Source organism: Dermacentor andersoni, chromosome 8 (assembly GCF_023375885.2).
Source record: "Dermacentor andersoni chromosome 8, qqDerAnde1_hic_scaffold, whole genome shotgun sequence".
NCBI classification, from domain to species: domain Eukaryota; kingdom Metazoa; phylum Arthropoda; class Arachnida; order Ixodida; family Ixodidae; genus Dermacentor; species Dermacentor andersoni.
Window position 1 is genome coordinate 35123621 of NC_092821.1, and position 17692 is coordinate 35141312.

A 17692-nucleotide genomic window follows, 5' to 3' on the forward strand; every position below is an offset into this window, starting at 1 on the left:
GGTCTTGGGCCCGTAATTTTTCACGTCATGCCCGATGGTTCAGAAAGACCCATCGAATTTGCCCCAGAACATTAAATTCAGCGAAGCGCAACTATGCGCAAAGCGAGGAGGAAGCCCTGGCCCTAATTTTTGGTCTGATCAGGTTTCATAGGTACCTATGCGGGCGCAAATTCACGCTGTATGCAGACCACTAACCGCTGTTGGAGATCTTGGCATCGGATAAACCAATTCCTTCTTTTGCTGCAGCCAGGATTCAGCGTTGGGCTATCATCTTTGCAGCTTATTAGTACCCACTGCGCTATAGAAGCGGCAAGAACATGGAAGTTTCCGACGCATTTTCAAGGCTTCCACTTCTGGTCAAGCATAAAGACGACACTGCAGAATGTCTTGCAGTGTTTCAGTCAACGCCTCTCACTGTGGGCCAGTTTGCTGCTGCGATTAAAAGGGACCCCTTACTTTCCAAAGTCGTGCAGTTCACCTTATATGGCTGGCCCGTGCACCACGATGATAACTTTCTGCGCTTTTATGTTCGTCGAAACCAACTATCGTACGAGCAAGGCTGCGTCACGTGGGGCCAGCGAGTGATCATGCCGGACGAACTTGGAGAAGCAGTATTAACATTGCTGCATGAAGAGCACCCTGGAATGCAAAGAATGAAAATGCTTGCTAGGTAGTTTGCTTAGTGGCCGTTGATTGACAAGAACATTGAAGACGCTGTACGTCAATGTACAGTGTGCCAAACGACCATGCCTGCGAAGGCACCAGGACCATTGCATCCATGGACTTATCCAACTCGTGTTTGGCAGAGAGTCCATGTCGATTTCGCCATGAAGGATGGCTCCAACTTGTTTTTTCTAGTACACTCTTACTCAAAGTGGATAGAGGCAAAATACCTCCGCACTACAAGGACGTCAAATGCCTCAAGGAGATAGTTGCAGCGTAAGGCAACCCGGAGGGAACTGATCAGCGATAACGGACATCAGTTTACTGCGCAGGAGTTCTCCCATTTCACCTCTTCTCACAGGATTCCACACACGCGTACGCCACCGTACCATGCTTCATCGAACGGGCAGCAGAAAGGCTAGTTCAAACCACAAAAGCCACTCTACTCAAGCAAGTGCTTCAGGATAACATAACAGGCCAAAACAGAACTCTGCATCAACGACATAACGAGATCTTGCTTGATTACAGGAACTCTTCGAATTTCGTAACAGGAAGAACGTCGGCTGAGCTGTTCCTGAAACGACAACCTCGAGTGAAGCTTGCAATCCTGAATCCAAGTTTTGTACAGGATATGCGCAGCCGTCAAGACAGAGACACCACCCATCGCAACGAGGGCCGAGGAAGGGACCCGCAGATGGAAGCCGGTGATAAGTTCTCGTCAAAACTACGAGAGGGGGAAACCCTGTCATGGGAGGAAGCTGCCGTAGTGCAACGCGTAAGCGACTCTACGTTTGTAGTCAAAGTCGTTGACAATTTTTGTTTTGTGCATATCGACCACTTGAGACCCAGCTGGATTTCGGGACCAAGGACATCATTCCATCCGGGCGTCACAAAAGAAGCGCATCCTGAGTCCACTCCAAGTGCCCGTTTCAGCGAGATTTCCTACCAACACCCTCGGAAATGGATCTCCCTGCTGACTCCATGATTAGTGGCCCTACTGCGAACCAGCTTGAGGATGTTCGCTTAGATGACTCCACTTCAATTAAGGGACCGGCACCGCAGCGTGAGGCAAGGCATCAACCGCATCAACCATGGCATCACCCGAAGAGGCCAATTTGCGAAGTAATCGCACAAGGCGCCCCGCTGATCGCTATCAAGCCTCCAGTTATAAGCGCGGAAAGAAACGTCCGTAGCGTTAAGGGGGAAGGAGTGTTCTGTATTGGCCAGTCAGTCTGATAAGATTGCACCTTCAATGACGTGCGGCTGACCGGCATGCAGTGTTATCAATAAAAGTACGCTGCTGCCTCGAATAAAAAGCTTTTTGCGTCGCTGCCGCAGAAGCGTCTGTCTGCTGCTTAGAATAGAACATAGCTAGCATTAGAATCCCTGATTTTGCTTTGAAAGGCAATTCTGAAGAGTTATGCAATAAAAGTTCCCTTGCATATGCCTCACTCGAACAGACTTATCTGAGCATTTATACTGGCTCGTTTCTCACGTCCTATTTAAACAGCTCCAGTTTAGTGGCCAGCTGGGAGAGGCCCAAATCGACAAACGTATTGCACATATCGCTTATAGGCCTTTTGGCTGAAATCACTTTTAGTTTTCGCTAATATTGCACTACTAGCGTCCATGCACAACTACCTTCTTAGCAGCGATGGATTCAGCGTCCACGAGCCCAACGTTTTTAAATGCACTTAGTTTCCAAACACCGCGGCGCACCCATAGGCAGCAGGCGGCCCACTGCAATTCCTGCCACCGCGGCGCTATGGTCGAAGGTTGAGCGATGGAGGGGGCGACGTCTGCTAGCGCGCCGCAGGTGCACTTGCCCCGAGTGCCGGTAAGCATAGCGCGTTTAATCGTTTTCTCTCTGGAGATATTCAACTGTTATGTCTTATTTATTATTCCATTAAATAATTTTAGCGCTGCTCTTGCAGCAGTAAATGCATGTGCACATTCATATCTCCTAGCTTTCGCCGAGGTATGTTGTTTTCTAAGGCTGCGTTTATTATGGCAGCTGTCACATTTGCGTACGCTTGTACTGAGCGGAAATACTTACCAGAGCCCGTTCTGTTGCTTGTGCTTTAGGCTTCACGGCCTCACAAACTTGTCATTACCTTTCCGAAGACAGCGCTGATGATGAGCTATCAGTAATGCACGCTGATATGAAACAAGCAACACGACTTTGTGCGAGTTGCAGTTGGTAAATGCAGTATCTTCATTCCTGACAAGGTTTTGTAGCATTTCGGGCTCGTCAGTCCGAGCAGTAAGCTAATCATATAAGCCCCTCACTGCTGTACATATGCCCACGGGGTTAAAAATTATACGGTTTTACATGCCAAAACCACTCTCTGATTATAAGGCACGCCGTAGTGGAGGACTCCGGAAATTTCGACCACCTGGGCTTCTTTAACATGCACCTACATCTAAGTACACGAGCGTTCTCGCATTTCACCCCCATCTAAATGCGGCCGCTGTGGCCGGGATTGCATACCGCGACCTCGTGCCCAGCAGCCGAATACCATAGCCACTGAGCAACCATGGCGGGTAGCCCACGGGGTGATTTCGCTGCTTGCTGCATGACAGCCATGCGAATAGCCACTTTTTGAGCCTCAGGCAGGTCTTTCAGGATGTCATCAAGAGCTGCTGTGAAAGTATTCTTCAAGTTCACGCTCAGGCGTCCTACTCCGGCATTTTTGCATTCTCGGACCGCTGTGGCACGAATTAGTCGTTTCCTAAGCACGCTAGTTGCTACGGGAACCTTCTTCCTTGGTCCTTTGGGGAGATCTTTCGTCCTTAAAATTTTTGTCTTGCTAACACACATACTACACACTCCCCGGTTCGCGCTGGTTCGAACTGACCAGTTCTTGTGGTACAAACAATCGCCACTTCTTTCAGCTTTGCTGGAACCACCAGCGTCATTGTGTGTGCATCCACGGCAGAAAGGCATGTCGTGCACGATTTGCAAAACTTCTTGTACCCCTTTCATTGAAGAGATTGGGACGTCAAGAGGCGATTTCGGCAGAAAGTTTCCGCTGCCGGAAATTATGTACGTCAAGTCCTCTTTCATCACAACACTCTTGAGAACGAAGCAAACACATCCCTCCATTCATGCGTTATAAAACACGACTTGCTGGTGCATCGGCAGTTCTTCCAAGATCGCCACGGTCCAGTTTTTCGGCAGCCGCCGTGGCGCGCAATTCTCAATAAGGTCAGTAAGGCTAATGGTCTCTGTGCTGTATGTATACCCTCCTCCGCGTGCATTCCAGTGGGCTCACAGAGCACTGGCAAGGAATGGCTGACGCCTTTGTACCTCTTCGGTGATTTCCGCCTATTGCGTAAGTCGGACAGGTAGCTTGGCAAGTTTGGAAACTGCGTCGGCACCGCATCGGGTTTAAGTGCCTACGATCCGCGCTCTTCTCTACGACGTTACCGTCGATAATGTGTTGGTACGTTTTCAGGATATCTGCAGGATGAAAATGGACATCACAATCACACGTTTTCCCAAGCAGCTTGGCTGCGCGGCGAATGGCTCTCACCCACTTTTGAAAAAGCTCGGTGTCACGTGGAGGGGCGACAAAGTGTCGTTTTTCTCTATTTGTCCTGTGCCCACTGCTACAACCGGGCACAAAACAAGTTGGCATGCTGAACGGATGGATGTCAGCGCATCTTACCCCACGATGAATTACTGAGCTTCCAGGCAGTAGAATACTTGCACTCAGAATACTTGCGTTCAGTTCTATACAACCACACTTGTTTGTGTGTGTCATTCCCACGGGATTAAAGGGATCAAAGTCTCGGCAGATACCTTCTTTGTCGACGTCGAAGCCCAAGTGTTTCACACTCGCCGAAGTGGCACATTTTGGAGTTTAGAAGCAGCCCAGGTCAACTTCGAGTCGTTGGTAGTGCGCGTGAAATGGGTTGCCGTAAATGAAAATGTTGTCCAGGTAACACGTGCATATTTCCCATCGAAGTCTGTGTAGGATCGTGTCCATGAATGGTTTGAATGTCGCCGGATACATACACAAACACAGACGCCATTCGGCGTTATGAAGGTAGTCTTCTCCTTTTTTGGCGGGTGCGTCGCTTTCGCTGTGATATTACGCTGTCACAATACTGATGCGACGGTTTACGCGAGAGGGCGGTGGTGAATGGGGACGCTCCTGTGCAAAGTCAAACACTGAAGCATAGCGGGCAAGGAGCTCTGGAGCACTTGTTGGTGGGAAGAGGGGAGCGCTTTAATAATCATGCTCTTAAATTTTGAAGAAGGTTCACTGAGTGACGAGCTTGCATTCGTAGAAATAGCAAAAGCGCAAATGTTCTCAACACCACCATTTTCAAAGCATGCTACCTTCAGTCCGACAGGCAAGATAACCGACTCGGAGGACACGTCCCCGTCACACGTGAGCACAACATTCTACGACTTCGATAAGTGACCTAGGCACACGTACAGCCTTCTTTGTAGTGTTGACGTATTTTTGTTTAATGATTCAATATTCTTGTTTAATTATTCCATAACATAAATCGGCACAGACGTGTGACATGGTCATGGGATGAACATTGCCGTCTGCGCGGGCAGACATACATCGGGGTACATACCAAATACTTGTTGACGAAACGATGGAATGTCGTCAACAGTCGGTGGTCTGACATCGCTGCCGAGTGAAATTTCGCCAGCCCTGCAGTCTAATGTTGCTCCAGACTCCCGTAAAAAAGTCAATATCAAGAATATCGTCATGCGCGGGGCGCGCTAACCCAGTAAATCCCAGTTCCCGAATGTCTTTCAACCGACGGTTATCACAACGGAAAAGTACTCCCTTAGGACGTAAGAGATCACCGCCAACTCCTTGAAACGTGGTATTTCGGTTCCAAGCAAACATCAGTTCTAAATTCAGGAGATTCTTGAAAGACACGTCACAGACACGGAAGCAGCAGTATCTACAGGAGCCACTCTATCTACATCACACACACAAACACACACTTTGCTTTTTAAAATGACTACAGGCGGAAGCATTTGAAAAACTGGCCGTCTCGCGACTTCACCTCCTTCGGTCGCACCAGCTAGTTTCCCGGCTGTGGCTGTGGGATGTCATTCCTTGGCGTGTACGCGTATTCTCGAGGTGGCTGGCGAAGAGGTGTAAATGGTGGCCAGGATGCAGCTCTTTGCATGCGAGGCGGATATTCGCGATCTGGCGGAGCATGCTGCAGGCGACGGCGGCAATCCCTTGCGATGTGCCTGAGCCCCGCAGCTATTGCGCACAGGTGTGCTGCGATTTTCATTGAAGTTTTGCACAAATTTCCAAGGCGTGTTGTAGACGGGGGACCCACGTCGAGGCTGCCTGTCTTCTCAATGTTGAAAATTCGTACATTGTGGCTGGATCATGGTGCTCTGGGCATGGGTGTTGTCGTAGATGAGGCGGTTGCTGTACACAGGTAGTGGCCGGGCCTCCCTTGCCTCCAAGCAGTGTCCACCACCGCTTGACATCTGTGCCTTGAAAATTAGACAGTTCATCGCTGATAAATCGCCGTAATAAAACATAAAGTTCCTTAGAGAGTGAGATACGCCCACAGTTGATATGTTGCTGGCGTAGTACAGCTCGCCAAACTTTAGAAGAATGCGGCGTGTTGTAACAGCCTCAAATGTACGACACTGACGCCTTATGTCGGACGGAGTAGTGATGTCTTTCTTAAAAATAAAAATACTGTACAGATCTTTGGCAATTCCTTTGAGTAGGTGTCTAATATGTTTGTATTCACAATTCCGCAAAGCTTCACAATTTTCTTGATATACGTAATAGACGTGACTCCCGGTAACTGTGGTTGTCGTGAAAGTGCCTGTTCAGCCCTTTTCTTTTTCGAAAGCAAATAACCAAAGCATTTCTTCTTCTTTTCGACTAAGCTGTCCCAAGTTGTGGGCAAGCCCTCGGTATTCTCTAACCACCCAAGGGCCGTTCCGGCAACAAAAGAGAACATTGGAGAGCTGCGCAGACGCGTTTCATTGACTGTGGTGGCTCATCCTCTGGTACTGTGTCAACCAGTCTTCGACTTCATCATTTGCTTTGCCTCAGAGTGTGCGTGTTTCTCGATGAGGTGTCCAGTATCCAGCTTGCCTTGGCCGAATGCTTTCGTCATCGCGAACATCGCCACTGTCCGAACCACTCATGTCAGCGTCTTCCGGTGATCACCTGGCCAACAGTTTGTTGCGTCAAGGAGGCGGTAGAGCTCAGTCGCCTAGTGTAACGTAACGCGCAACCTAAATCGAAATTGTAACAAACACAGGTGCAGCCATTGTAGTTGCAAGCTACCATATACATAGGGTAATGACTCCCACAGAAAGGATAGATGACTCTGGCCACGCTGAGTATAAGGCGGTGGTAAAAGCCCTACAACATGTTCCGCCCATCCATCGTGCGACTTATCCCGTAATTTTTACTGTCTCCATGGAAGCGCTCAGGCGTCTACAAATTGACAACTCGCCAGCCATCAAGGCCTTCTCCATCACTGACTGCATATTGTATGCCGGAGACCTGTGGCCCTATCACGTGAAACTATTCCAATATATTTTTATTCCAATCTCCTGACGTCAAACTTGCGTAACCGCCGACGCAAGCACCGGGCGGTGACCCGCAGGGTTGTCTAACAGACCAATGAAACACTCTCTACGTTTATAGGTGGTTACTTTTGCTTGCTTTAAAAACTAATAACATTGAATACACTGAGCTGCTTGTCTTATCTAATCGGCTGATAAGAAGCGAGGAGCACGCTCAAGTGGAGAGGGATGCGATGGGGCAGAGCCAGTACATTGAAAATCGATAACCGGATGAAGAGGGTGGCGCCGGCGTCTGCGATTGGTCCGTTTTCCCTTAGTTAGCTTGAGGTGGCTAGTCGAAAATCGCGGCAGCACGCAACGGAAGTTTAAAGATGCCGCTAAATAGGATACTCAGTGAAGAAAGGTTGGCTGAGCGGGGTCGTAGACGTGCCGAAAGTGCTCGAAAACGTTACACGGCCTCGCAAAAAGGTTCATTGTATGCAAATAAACCAAAGTTCTCTTGCAGGTGCCAGTAGCCAGTGCCTGAGCGATCGACGGCAGCTATCTTTTATTCTTCTCGGAATGGGGCAGCGTGCCGCTATTCAGGAGAAAAATTCACTTTTGTGCGGCATATTAATGCATCTTTAACGCATACACGTAAATTTGACGCGTTGAGTTGTCGTGGTTTTCTGACGTCGCTTCACAGGCAGATGAAGTGGGGCCCCCAGCTATTGGTCTATTGACCAATAGCTGGGGGCTAATGGCGAAAAGGCGTCGAATCAGAAATAACTATTTTTCTTTTTGTTCAGTCGAATCATGCATTATGAGAGTGTACACGTCATGCAGAAGGGGAGCTATCGCAGTTTGCGTGACATGACGTGACTGACAGGCGAAGTGGGGGTGGCCCCCAAAATGCTTTGACCAATTGCGGAGGGCTGATTGCGCAATTGGAATGGAAAAGTTTGGAATAGCTTTACGTTATAGCGTCCCTAATGTAGATAACTGGCGAATCTGCAATGACAGGTTGACCGCCTTGTCCACTAAACTGCCAAGTTATAATTTCGGCAGATGTCAAGCGAGCATTTCCATAGCATTAATAAATTTTTTTATCGCTTGGTATCCGTAAGTTTGGCAATCCTGCATTTTTGTTTCGATCTAATTTATGTTTTGTATTTCGTGTATGCGCAGGCTTATATTTTGGAGCTAAGTTTACCTTAAAATATATTGTTATTTGATGGCTCTCAGTCAGTAGCAATTGCCACAGCTTACGCTTCCCAGTCTGAGTAATGACACAGTTTGTTAATCGATTGGTTACCAACTTTAGCTCCAGTTTTACCAATTTTTCATGAATGGTGGCTGTAATTATTTTGCTGAACTTTCATATGAAGTTGGACCTATGTATAGTCTAGCAGTGTGAGTTCAACTACATTCCCATAATTCTTCATCTACATCATATACGTTATTACATAGGTGAATAACTTTAATTACAATTTAGCATGGCAGCAATGGCCGGCCTATCTGTCAAAACCGTAATACACAGACAAGGCCTAGTTACGGCATGAACTGTTTTTCCATAGAACACGCTGAGTAACAAATTGCCATGCTTTTCTCTGGAACCAGAAAAAATTGAGCACTTTTTGTTATGCTCCATCTGCCACGCTTCACATATATTTCATATGTATATGAAAGCACAATTTACTGTTTTAATAGCGGCAAGCCGTTCTATCTAAACATTATTACGAAGGTGGTGGTTAGGTGCTACATTTGAAGTGCTTCCTGCATCGAGTAGCCTAAGGCACAATTTTTTACGCAATTTTTTGCTTCAGAAAAGTTTAACCTCCATTTCTTGCACTGCATATCGACGCATATGTTATTTCGCCTTCCTCCAAAAATACAATTGAACAATACGCTAAGGGCCAGCCGTTCATTGGAAATAATAATGCACAGATTGTGTCTAGCTTCTGCATTTTAAGCATTTTTGGCATGGGGCCGGGAGAACTGAAACTGCGGTGTCATGTATCTTGGTATCAAAAGATATTGTTCACCCTTCATTGCACTGCACTGAGAATGCTGCATAAAAAGTAAACGATGAATTGCGCACTCTGGGCCAGATAGCCGCACATATGGGAAGAAAAAAAAGTATGCTTGCCATGGCCAACAACTGTGCAGTAAAAGCAGAGAACCACGGAGGTGCCGTGGTGTGGTCTGCATGAAATATTTCAAGGTCATACATATGTGCAAAATTTGAAAGCTTCATCGAAGTAGGCCTGAAATAATCCTCATTGATCGTTATGCATTTTCCTGTGCGTTGTACATCGTCTGCTAACTCAAAATTAGCTCCTGATATTTTTCTAATCTTATAACCCTGCTCCAATTTTACTCTTCTTTAGCATCAACCTTAAAAACTATCATTATCTACTGCGAAAAGGCGAGCGTTTGCGATTTGCACTGTACTTGCAATATATTTACCGTAACAGCACGTCAGCGAGATTCTACATTAATTTACAACTTCCTTTACAATTTTTATGTTGCACGTTTCTTTCATCCATCCTAACATTGATATGTACCATTTGGCAAAGCTATTTTGAGTAGCCGAAAAATACTTGTTTCCAAACTCTCCTGCTAATAATATAAGGACATTCGGGTGAGATGTCGATGCGTTCTTTCTCCAATAAAAAGGGCACTGTATAACTTTGTAACTCTAAAATTCAAACAGCGCTAAACGACAGGACCAGAATGAGGAGGAGACAAACACGGCGACAATCATTGAGGAGACAATCAGCGCCGTGTTTGTCTCCTCCTCATTCTGGTCCTGTCGTTTAGCGCTGTTGGAATTTTATAGTTACCATGCAACACCAACTCGCCGAATCCGCGGCCCTTCTATAACTTTGTGTCGGTATCTGAACCTGCTTTCTTTTCAAATGTGTGAAAGGAGGGCTGTAGTAACTCTCTGAGTTCGTCACCGCCGTTAGAGAGTTTTCAGAGCCCTCGGGAAGCATGATGGCTGTGACAATACAGTGCATCTGATCAGTCGGCGCTAGGGATTTCCAGGCGATGTTTTCGGGACACGAAAGGACATCACATCCAATCTCGAAGAGAGGAGGCTTTCTCATAACATCGCTCTAGGCGCCTCTTAACAACTGCGCATTTGAAGTTAGAAAGTGCAAGACAAGAACGGCAAGGACGAGCCTGAACTCCCAACCGACTTAATGAAACAAGGCCTGACAAAATGTGGCAGCCTTTCCTGCATATACCATTAGGTCAATTTTGCGTAAAAGAAACCAAAGCAACGAATGCCACGAGTTTTATTCACTCATTCCACAGCGGCTGCGCAGGACCTCAACTTCGTTGTCTGCTAGCGGCAATGACGGTTAAGTGACGCATTTATCTCCAAGTATTATGATATGAAGCACCTGGATGTTTTCTTCTCTCAGGTCTTCTCTCTTAAAACTCTTAGGTTAAATTGACGGCATAATGAACCAAAATATGAAATAAATTCTGGGCCTTTACGTGCCAGAACTACGATCTGATTTGATGTGCGCTCTAGTGGGGGACTTCGTATTAATTTTAACCACTTGGGATTTTTTAACGTGCAGCCAATGCTCCGAACACGGATGTTCACTCTCATCGAAATGTGGCCGTCGCTGCCGGGATTTGATCCCGTGACTTCGTGCTTTGCGGCGCCACGCCAAAGCTACTAAGCAACCATTGGCGGGTCATAATTAATACTGGGTGCCACGGATTGAGATCTGCTGGGAATGCTGATGCTGGAGCGAGCGGAAATATCAAACGGGAAGACGACCAAGGCAATCTCGGGAAGAACAAACTAATTATGTATGTACATAAATTACCCCACAGATTGAAGAACCTGGGTTCTTGTGTGTAGAGAAGATATTGGTGCAAAGAGAAGTTCCTGGGCTTCAAGTTATCTAGAATATTTGCACCTTGCTCGACAAAAGGTTGAAAGCACGTAGGAAACGTGAGCGGCGGACAGAAATTTCTGCACATTATCAATAGCCACGGAGTTCTCGAAAATGGAACACCGGCCAAAGCGGTCACTGTGTACATATGAGACTCAGAGAGAATGTGCAATTTCAAAGAGCGGCGCTCTATTCGCGCCTAGCGTAGAACTTCTTAGGATTTGGCAGAAGAAAGTTCTCCGAAGACGCTGAAATTATTTTCAGGGACAAACAAAGAAAAAGAGGGAGGAAAGTATTGAAGCATTTCATGCATTTGAAGAAACATGCCTCAGTCGGGCATGATTATCACTTACAAAAAAATTCGCGTATCTAGCACGTGTAGTAAGGGCGACAAACAATCACAGTGTCCGCCGCTCTGCGTCCTTGTTTTCAAATTTTATCAGGCTCACTGTAAGCCAATATATTTGTTAGGTTTCATTTCAATATATCAGTTGTGAGTCTACACTTGGCATTGTCAGTCTCCTAATGCTCCTGCCGTCTTTAACTGCGCGCTTTTCAAGTGTGCAGCTGTACTACTTGAGGGCATGAAGGTCGGCTTCATTCGTTCGATCAGTGTGATCCAGGTAAAATAGGCCAAACATAAATATCAGCGCGTGCTCTACAATAATGCAACAGAGGTGGGATAGTTCACAGTCACGTTAAGCAAATCAAGGACTTCAAGCTTTTTCGCACAAACTAAGGAGCGGTGACAGGAGGCGAGACAAGCACAAGCGTTAACACCCAACCGACATTTTATTGATGAGCAACCAGAATTTGTATGTACTGTTTGCTTTGCGTGAACAACGTAGAAAATTTCCTCTGGTATATATGCAAGGCACGTCGCTTCACGTGAATTGTCTACGCCGGTGAACATCATCAGGGAGAAAAACCAAAATAATTTATGTATCAATAATATATGTACGTTAACTTACATTTAAGTAAGAAACACTACGGCGCATGTTCACATGGGACAGGAGCTGAAAATAATCATCACAAGAGAGTTCCGTGGTTCGACACTTCAAGCCATGAAATTATTCGTTTAATTTACCTTTTAACGGCCAAGAGCTTATCGTGGTGGAATTCTCCTGTGACGCTGTAGCGTGTCGTAACTCGGAACTTCGCCACCATCATCTCATCATCACCATCAGTCTGGTTACGCCCACTGCAGGGCAAAGGTCTCTCCCATACTTCTCCGACTAGCCCGGTCATGTACTAATTGTGGCCATGTCCTTGCAACTTCTGAATCTAATCCAGCCATCTAACTTTCTGCCAGCCCCTGCTACGCTTCCCTTCCCTTAGAATCCAGTCCGTAGCCGTTAATGACCATCGGTTATGTTCCCTCCTCATTACAGGTCCTGGCCATGCCCATTCCTTTTTTTTTATTTCAACTAAGATGTCATTAACTCGCGTTTGTTCTCTCACACAATCTGCTCTTTTCTTATCCCTTCTGATTTATCCCTTCTTCTTATCCCTTCTTAACCCATCATCCTTCTTTCCATAGCTCGTTGCGTCGTTCTCAATTTAAGTCGAACCCTTTTCGTGAGCCTCCAGGTTTCTGCTCCGTACGTGAGTACCGGTAGGACACAGCTGTTATAGACTTTTCTCTTGAAGGATAATGGCAAGCTGCTGTTCATCATCTGAGAATGCCTGCCAAAGGCACCCCAGCCCATTCTTATTCTTCTGGTTATTTCAGCCTCATGATCCGGATCCGCAGTCACTACCAGCCCTAAGTAGATGTATTGCCTTACCACTTCCAGTGCCTCGCCACCTATCGTAAACTGCGGTTCTCTTCCGAGACTATTAAACATTACTTTAGTTTTCTGCAGATTAATTTTTAGACCCACCATTCTGCGTTGCCTCTCCAGGTCAGTGAGCATGCATTGGAATTGGTCCCATGAGTTACTAAGCAAGGCAATATCATCAGCGAATCACAACATACTAAGGTATTCTCCATTAACTCTTAACCCCAATTCTTCCCAATAAAGGCCTCTGATTACCTCCTGTAAACACGCTGTGACAGCTCCTGTATACAGCTTCGCCATAGCCTGCTACAAAGCCGCCTGTGGCGCCTCTGCTGCTGAAGTGACTAGGCGCTGGATGGAAGGTACGTGAAACGCCAATCGGCATCACATCGTCGGAAGAGGGAAATGGGTCGCCCGCGTCAACACAAGTTCTTCAGAGTATTTCGGGCCATAATATATCTTTTTAACCTGTGTTCTCAAGTATAAGTCTCATTCATACTATCGATGCATCAATATTAAAAAATAAGCCATAGCTGATGCCACAAAACTGTACTTTATTTGATGACACAGCTCTTTGTTTTTCCGATGAGGATGTTAACAAATTGTAGTCGAAATGTAAGGTTGCTGTCATTATTGCGTCCGTAATTTTGTCCCTGGCAATTTAAAAACTGTAGGCCTACATAATATATAGATAACGAGAAAAAATATTCAGTGAAAACACATAATTAAGCATCATCGACAACAATAAAGCGACGGGGAGCGTATGCCAAATTTATTAAGAGATTTGGAATTTATGTTGCAAGAATCAAGAGAGCGCAATTTTACCACGAATCTTTGTAGTAGAGCACCCAGCCAAATTTTGCAATTTTTTGTTGCAGCAACATTCACGGAAGGTTAATCAATTTTTTAAATCAAATTTTATAATAGATAACTAGAAATTAGCTCTTCGTTTACCTGTTTTTTCGAAAGTGTATTGTCGAATTCATACTCATGTGGTGAAGTATCCAACAGAAATGACATTAATATGTACTTTTTTGTCGAATGTGTTACAAAACTACTTTTACGCTTAGGTGTTGAGAAGTCACCTTGTCCGGACAATTTTCTTAACGGGCTCCTAAAAAGATGTTCTAATCTAATGGGTCAGTTTTCAATAATAATTTTCAAGAAATGAATTGATTCTGCTTCGCTACCTGATTTCTTGCATGTCCCAAGAGTTGTGCCTTTTCTTAGGGGCTCACCATTAGAGGTAAACAACTATCGTCCCTCTAGTTCATGTAACATGCTTGAGCATATATTACTAAAAAATATAAACGACTTTCTACAGCAAGCACGTGTATCCCAACATGATCCCAACATGGCATCGGGTCATCAAGGGTACTAGACTAAAGCACAATAACACTTAATGAATTCGCCAAGGTGCTTGATGAGGGTGACCAAATTGATGTAATTCTACTATACTTCTCTAAAGCGTTCGAAAGGGTGGTACACACGAAGTTATTATTCAAAATGAGGGCAGTAGGCTTACAATCTGAAATAATAAACTGGGACATTATGTATGTTTCTTCCCATGAACAGTATGATGACGTCGACGGATCCTCTTCCGCATTCCTAGATATATGCTCAGGTGTTCCACAGGGGTCTGTATTGGGATCTGAGTTATTTATTATATATTATAATGAGATATTTGAGATTGCTGAATAGTCAGTTTCTTCGAAATTATTTAATATTACTGAATTATCTGCACCCCAATCGAAACTGTCGCTGATGAAATTCTTATGAATGAGACGATAAATAATCGGGCAAACTGGTGCAATCCATAGGGAATGGTGAATAAATACGAGAAAGCGCTACATATGTACATACATAACAAATAAAATTATTCGACTTCGTTTTGTGTACTGCGGATAGAATAACGACGTCCAAGAAGTGCAGGAATATAGGTATTTAAGTCTAACGTTAACTTCACACCTTAACTGGACAACACATATGGATAATAAACTGTTACGACGCGAAAAAAAGATGGCGTTTTGTTTAATTGGCCTAATAACCTTTCCCTGTCATGGGGACAATACGAGATTTGTAGGTTGCGCCAGATATCTTTTCTGAAGGAACTACTGCACTAAATATGTTATGTAATACGTAAAGGAAAAGCAAAATGAATGCACTTGTCAAGCATAAAATTTTATTCGCGATATATACGTCCTAAAACAGATATAAATTGCGAAAATCAAGATTGTGGGATAAAATTGAACAGTTTGTGAGGGCATTGTAACAAGCATGTGACGCCCCCTCTGTATCATACCTGATGAAAGCGCTTGCGCTATCTACATGCGCGATTGCCACGTGCATGTACCTGCCCCTCACTGCTACTGACCCTTTCCACTTTCGGCTATAAATAACGACGCAGAATAAAGGAGTTGATTTGTTTCTTGACAGCCCAGCTGTCCAGTCTGTTCGTTGCACACACGAATGAAACATGTTGTCAGAAGTGGGATGCAAGGCTACCAGCTCAAGGATCGGGACACTGGCAACGAGTACCCACGGATTGTCTCACGCCGCCACGAGTAGCTGAACACCGCCCCCCCCCCTCCCCCGTTGCTGCCTTCATGCCGCTGTACGGAAGGCTCGAGCCGTTCGAGGGATATGGGACCGCCTGGCCAGTTTACGAGGAACAAGTCCACGTGTTCTTCCAGGCAAACAACACACTCTAGGCCAAACAGCGGGACACCTGGCACGGGTATGCCGAAGGGGAAGGACGAACAGCAAACAGCAGCAGCAGCAGCCTGGTTCAAGCCCCGGTATCAAACAAGCCCACGGCCAGGGTAGCCGTTGCAAGGGTACGTGGCGGGGGCGTGTGGCAGCAAGCTGAAGTCCTTCCGTGATGCTGCGCAGCTTTCCGGGCACCTCTCCCAGGTCTACAGTCAGGCCTAGGTCAGCGTTCGTTTTGGTGGCAGGCAGGCAACCCTTCCCCTTTACTTAACCAAATGGTTTTCACCGATGCTACTGGGCTGAAACGGGATTCACGCACTGGGCGTTCGTCTACGAGACTGCAAGGAAGACAACCTGCATGCCGTGAAAGGCATCCCCAGCCTTCTGACCGAGTTCGAGTGCCTGTTGCAGCCAGAGGTGGGACATCCGCCGGCATGATGGCTGGCATGTGGGTATTTGAGGGAGCCCGGCCACGTTTTTTCAAGCCTCGCCCACTGCCGTTCGCCCTGAAGGACGGGGTCACCCCGGAGCTGCAGCGGTTACAGCAAGAGGACATCGCGGTGCCCGTCAAGACGTCTGAATCGGCCACTCCCATCGTCCCAGTCCTCAAGCTTGACGGCTGTGCCAGGATCTGTGGGGACATGAAGGTTACCATCAACCGCGTCACTACCGTCGCGAAGGACCCGTTGCCCCTGATTGAAGATCTCTGGTCAGCGTTGTCCGGTGGACAGAAGTTCACCAAGCTCGACCTCGGAGATGCTTACCAGCAGCTGGTGCTCGAGGATGCCTCCCGGATGTGTGTCACAATATCGACAAGTTTGGGGTTCTTCCAGTACACGCGCTTACCGTTTGGTGTCACCTCAGCCCCCTCCATATTTAAAAGGGAGAAGTACAACCTCTTGAGAGGCATGAGGCCCATGGCACTGCACTTGAGCGGCATCCTGGTTACTGGCAGCGACGACGGAGACCACCTGCAGGACCTGCACAACGTCCTGGCGCGACTGCAGGACGCCCGCCTCAAGCTCAAGCTCGAAAAGTGCGTTTTCCTGGCCGCCAGCGTTGAGTAGTTGGGACATTTCATTTAACAGACTGGCTAAACTCGGCTCCCCGCAAAGTTGATGCTGTGCTCAAAGCGCCTAAGCCCCAGAACAAGGACCTTCAGAGCTACATAAGCCTCATCAATTTTTACAGGAGTTTCCTGCCAAACCTGTCGGAGCATCTAGAGCTGCTCCATCTTCTGCTTCAAAATGGTCAGCAAAAGGTCTGGAGAAGGAGCAGGACAGGGCCTCACGCCTCCGAGTTCGTCCGCCACTTCGTCGTAAAGCCACCACACCGTTTCTTTCTTCAGGCGTAATTGCCGCGGAAACAGATCGTCTGGCATGTCAAACGCATCCTTGGGCTCCCGCCTCCCGCGCCCGGGCTGACGAGGCGCCGCCGCCAACGCAGTCAGGAAGGCAGCCATTTTCTATTCCAAACTGAATGGGGCAGTCGGCAATTAATCCACGATATTGACGGGTTTGTTCGGCATAATTAAGCACAATGGGGGCGGGAACGTCACTTTCATATGTGGGTTTCTCAGCATTCTTGACGTCACTTGACAGGCAGGCAAAATGGGCGCGGCCTGAAAAATTTTGGCCAGTGAGCGAGCGGTGATGGCGGATTTGGAATAAAAACAGAATGGAATAGTTTTACGTTATACCGGCCCAGTACCCGTTCTGTTGCTTGTGATCTAGCCTGCACGGCCTCACAAACTTGTCATTATCTTACCGAAGGCAGCGTTGATGGTGAGTTATCAGTAGTGCACGCTGATATGATACACGCAACAGGACTCTGTGCGAGTTGCAGTTGGTAAAGGCAGTATCTTCACTCCTGACAAGCTTTTGCAGCATTTCGAGCTTGTCAGCCTGAGCAGTAAGCAAATCATAAGCCACTCACTGGTGTACCTATGCCCACGAGGTTAAAATTATAGGGTTTTGCGTGCCAAAACCACTTTCTGATTATGAGGCACGCCATAGTGAAGGACTCTGGAAGTTTCGGCCACCTGGGTCTCTTAAACGTGCACGTACATCTAAGGACACGGGTGTTTTCGCATT

The 17692-nt window shown here is 46.7% G+C and overlaps 1 protein-coding gene across 1 annotated transcript in view; it reads left to right on the forward strand.

The window, feature by feature from the left end:
• LOC140212947 (uncharacterized) overlaps window positions 1-16666 on the forward strand; it is a 35215-nt gene extending 18549 nt beyond the window's left edge. The window contains exons 2-3 of the mRNA XM_072284051.1: window positions 16112-16308; window positions 16483-16666. Coding sequence (XP_072140152.1) covers window positions 16112-16308; window positions 16483-16666 — 381 coding nt within the window. The remainder of the gene's footprint in view (window positions 1-16111; window positions 16309-16482) is intronic.
• Window positions 16667-17692: the final 1026 nt, after the last annotated feature.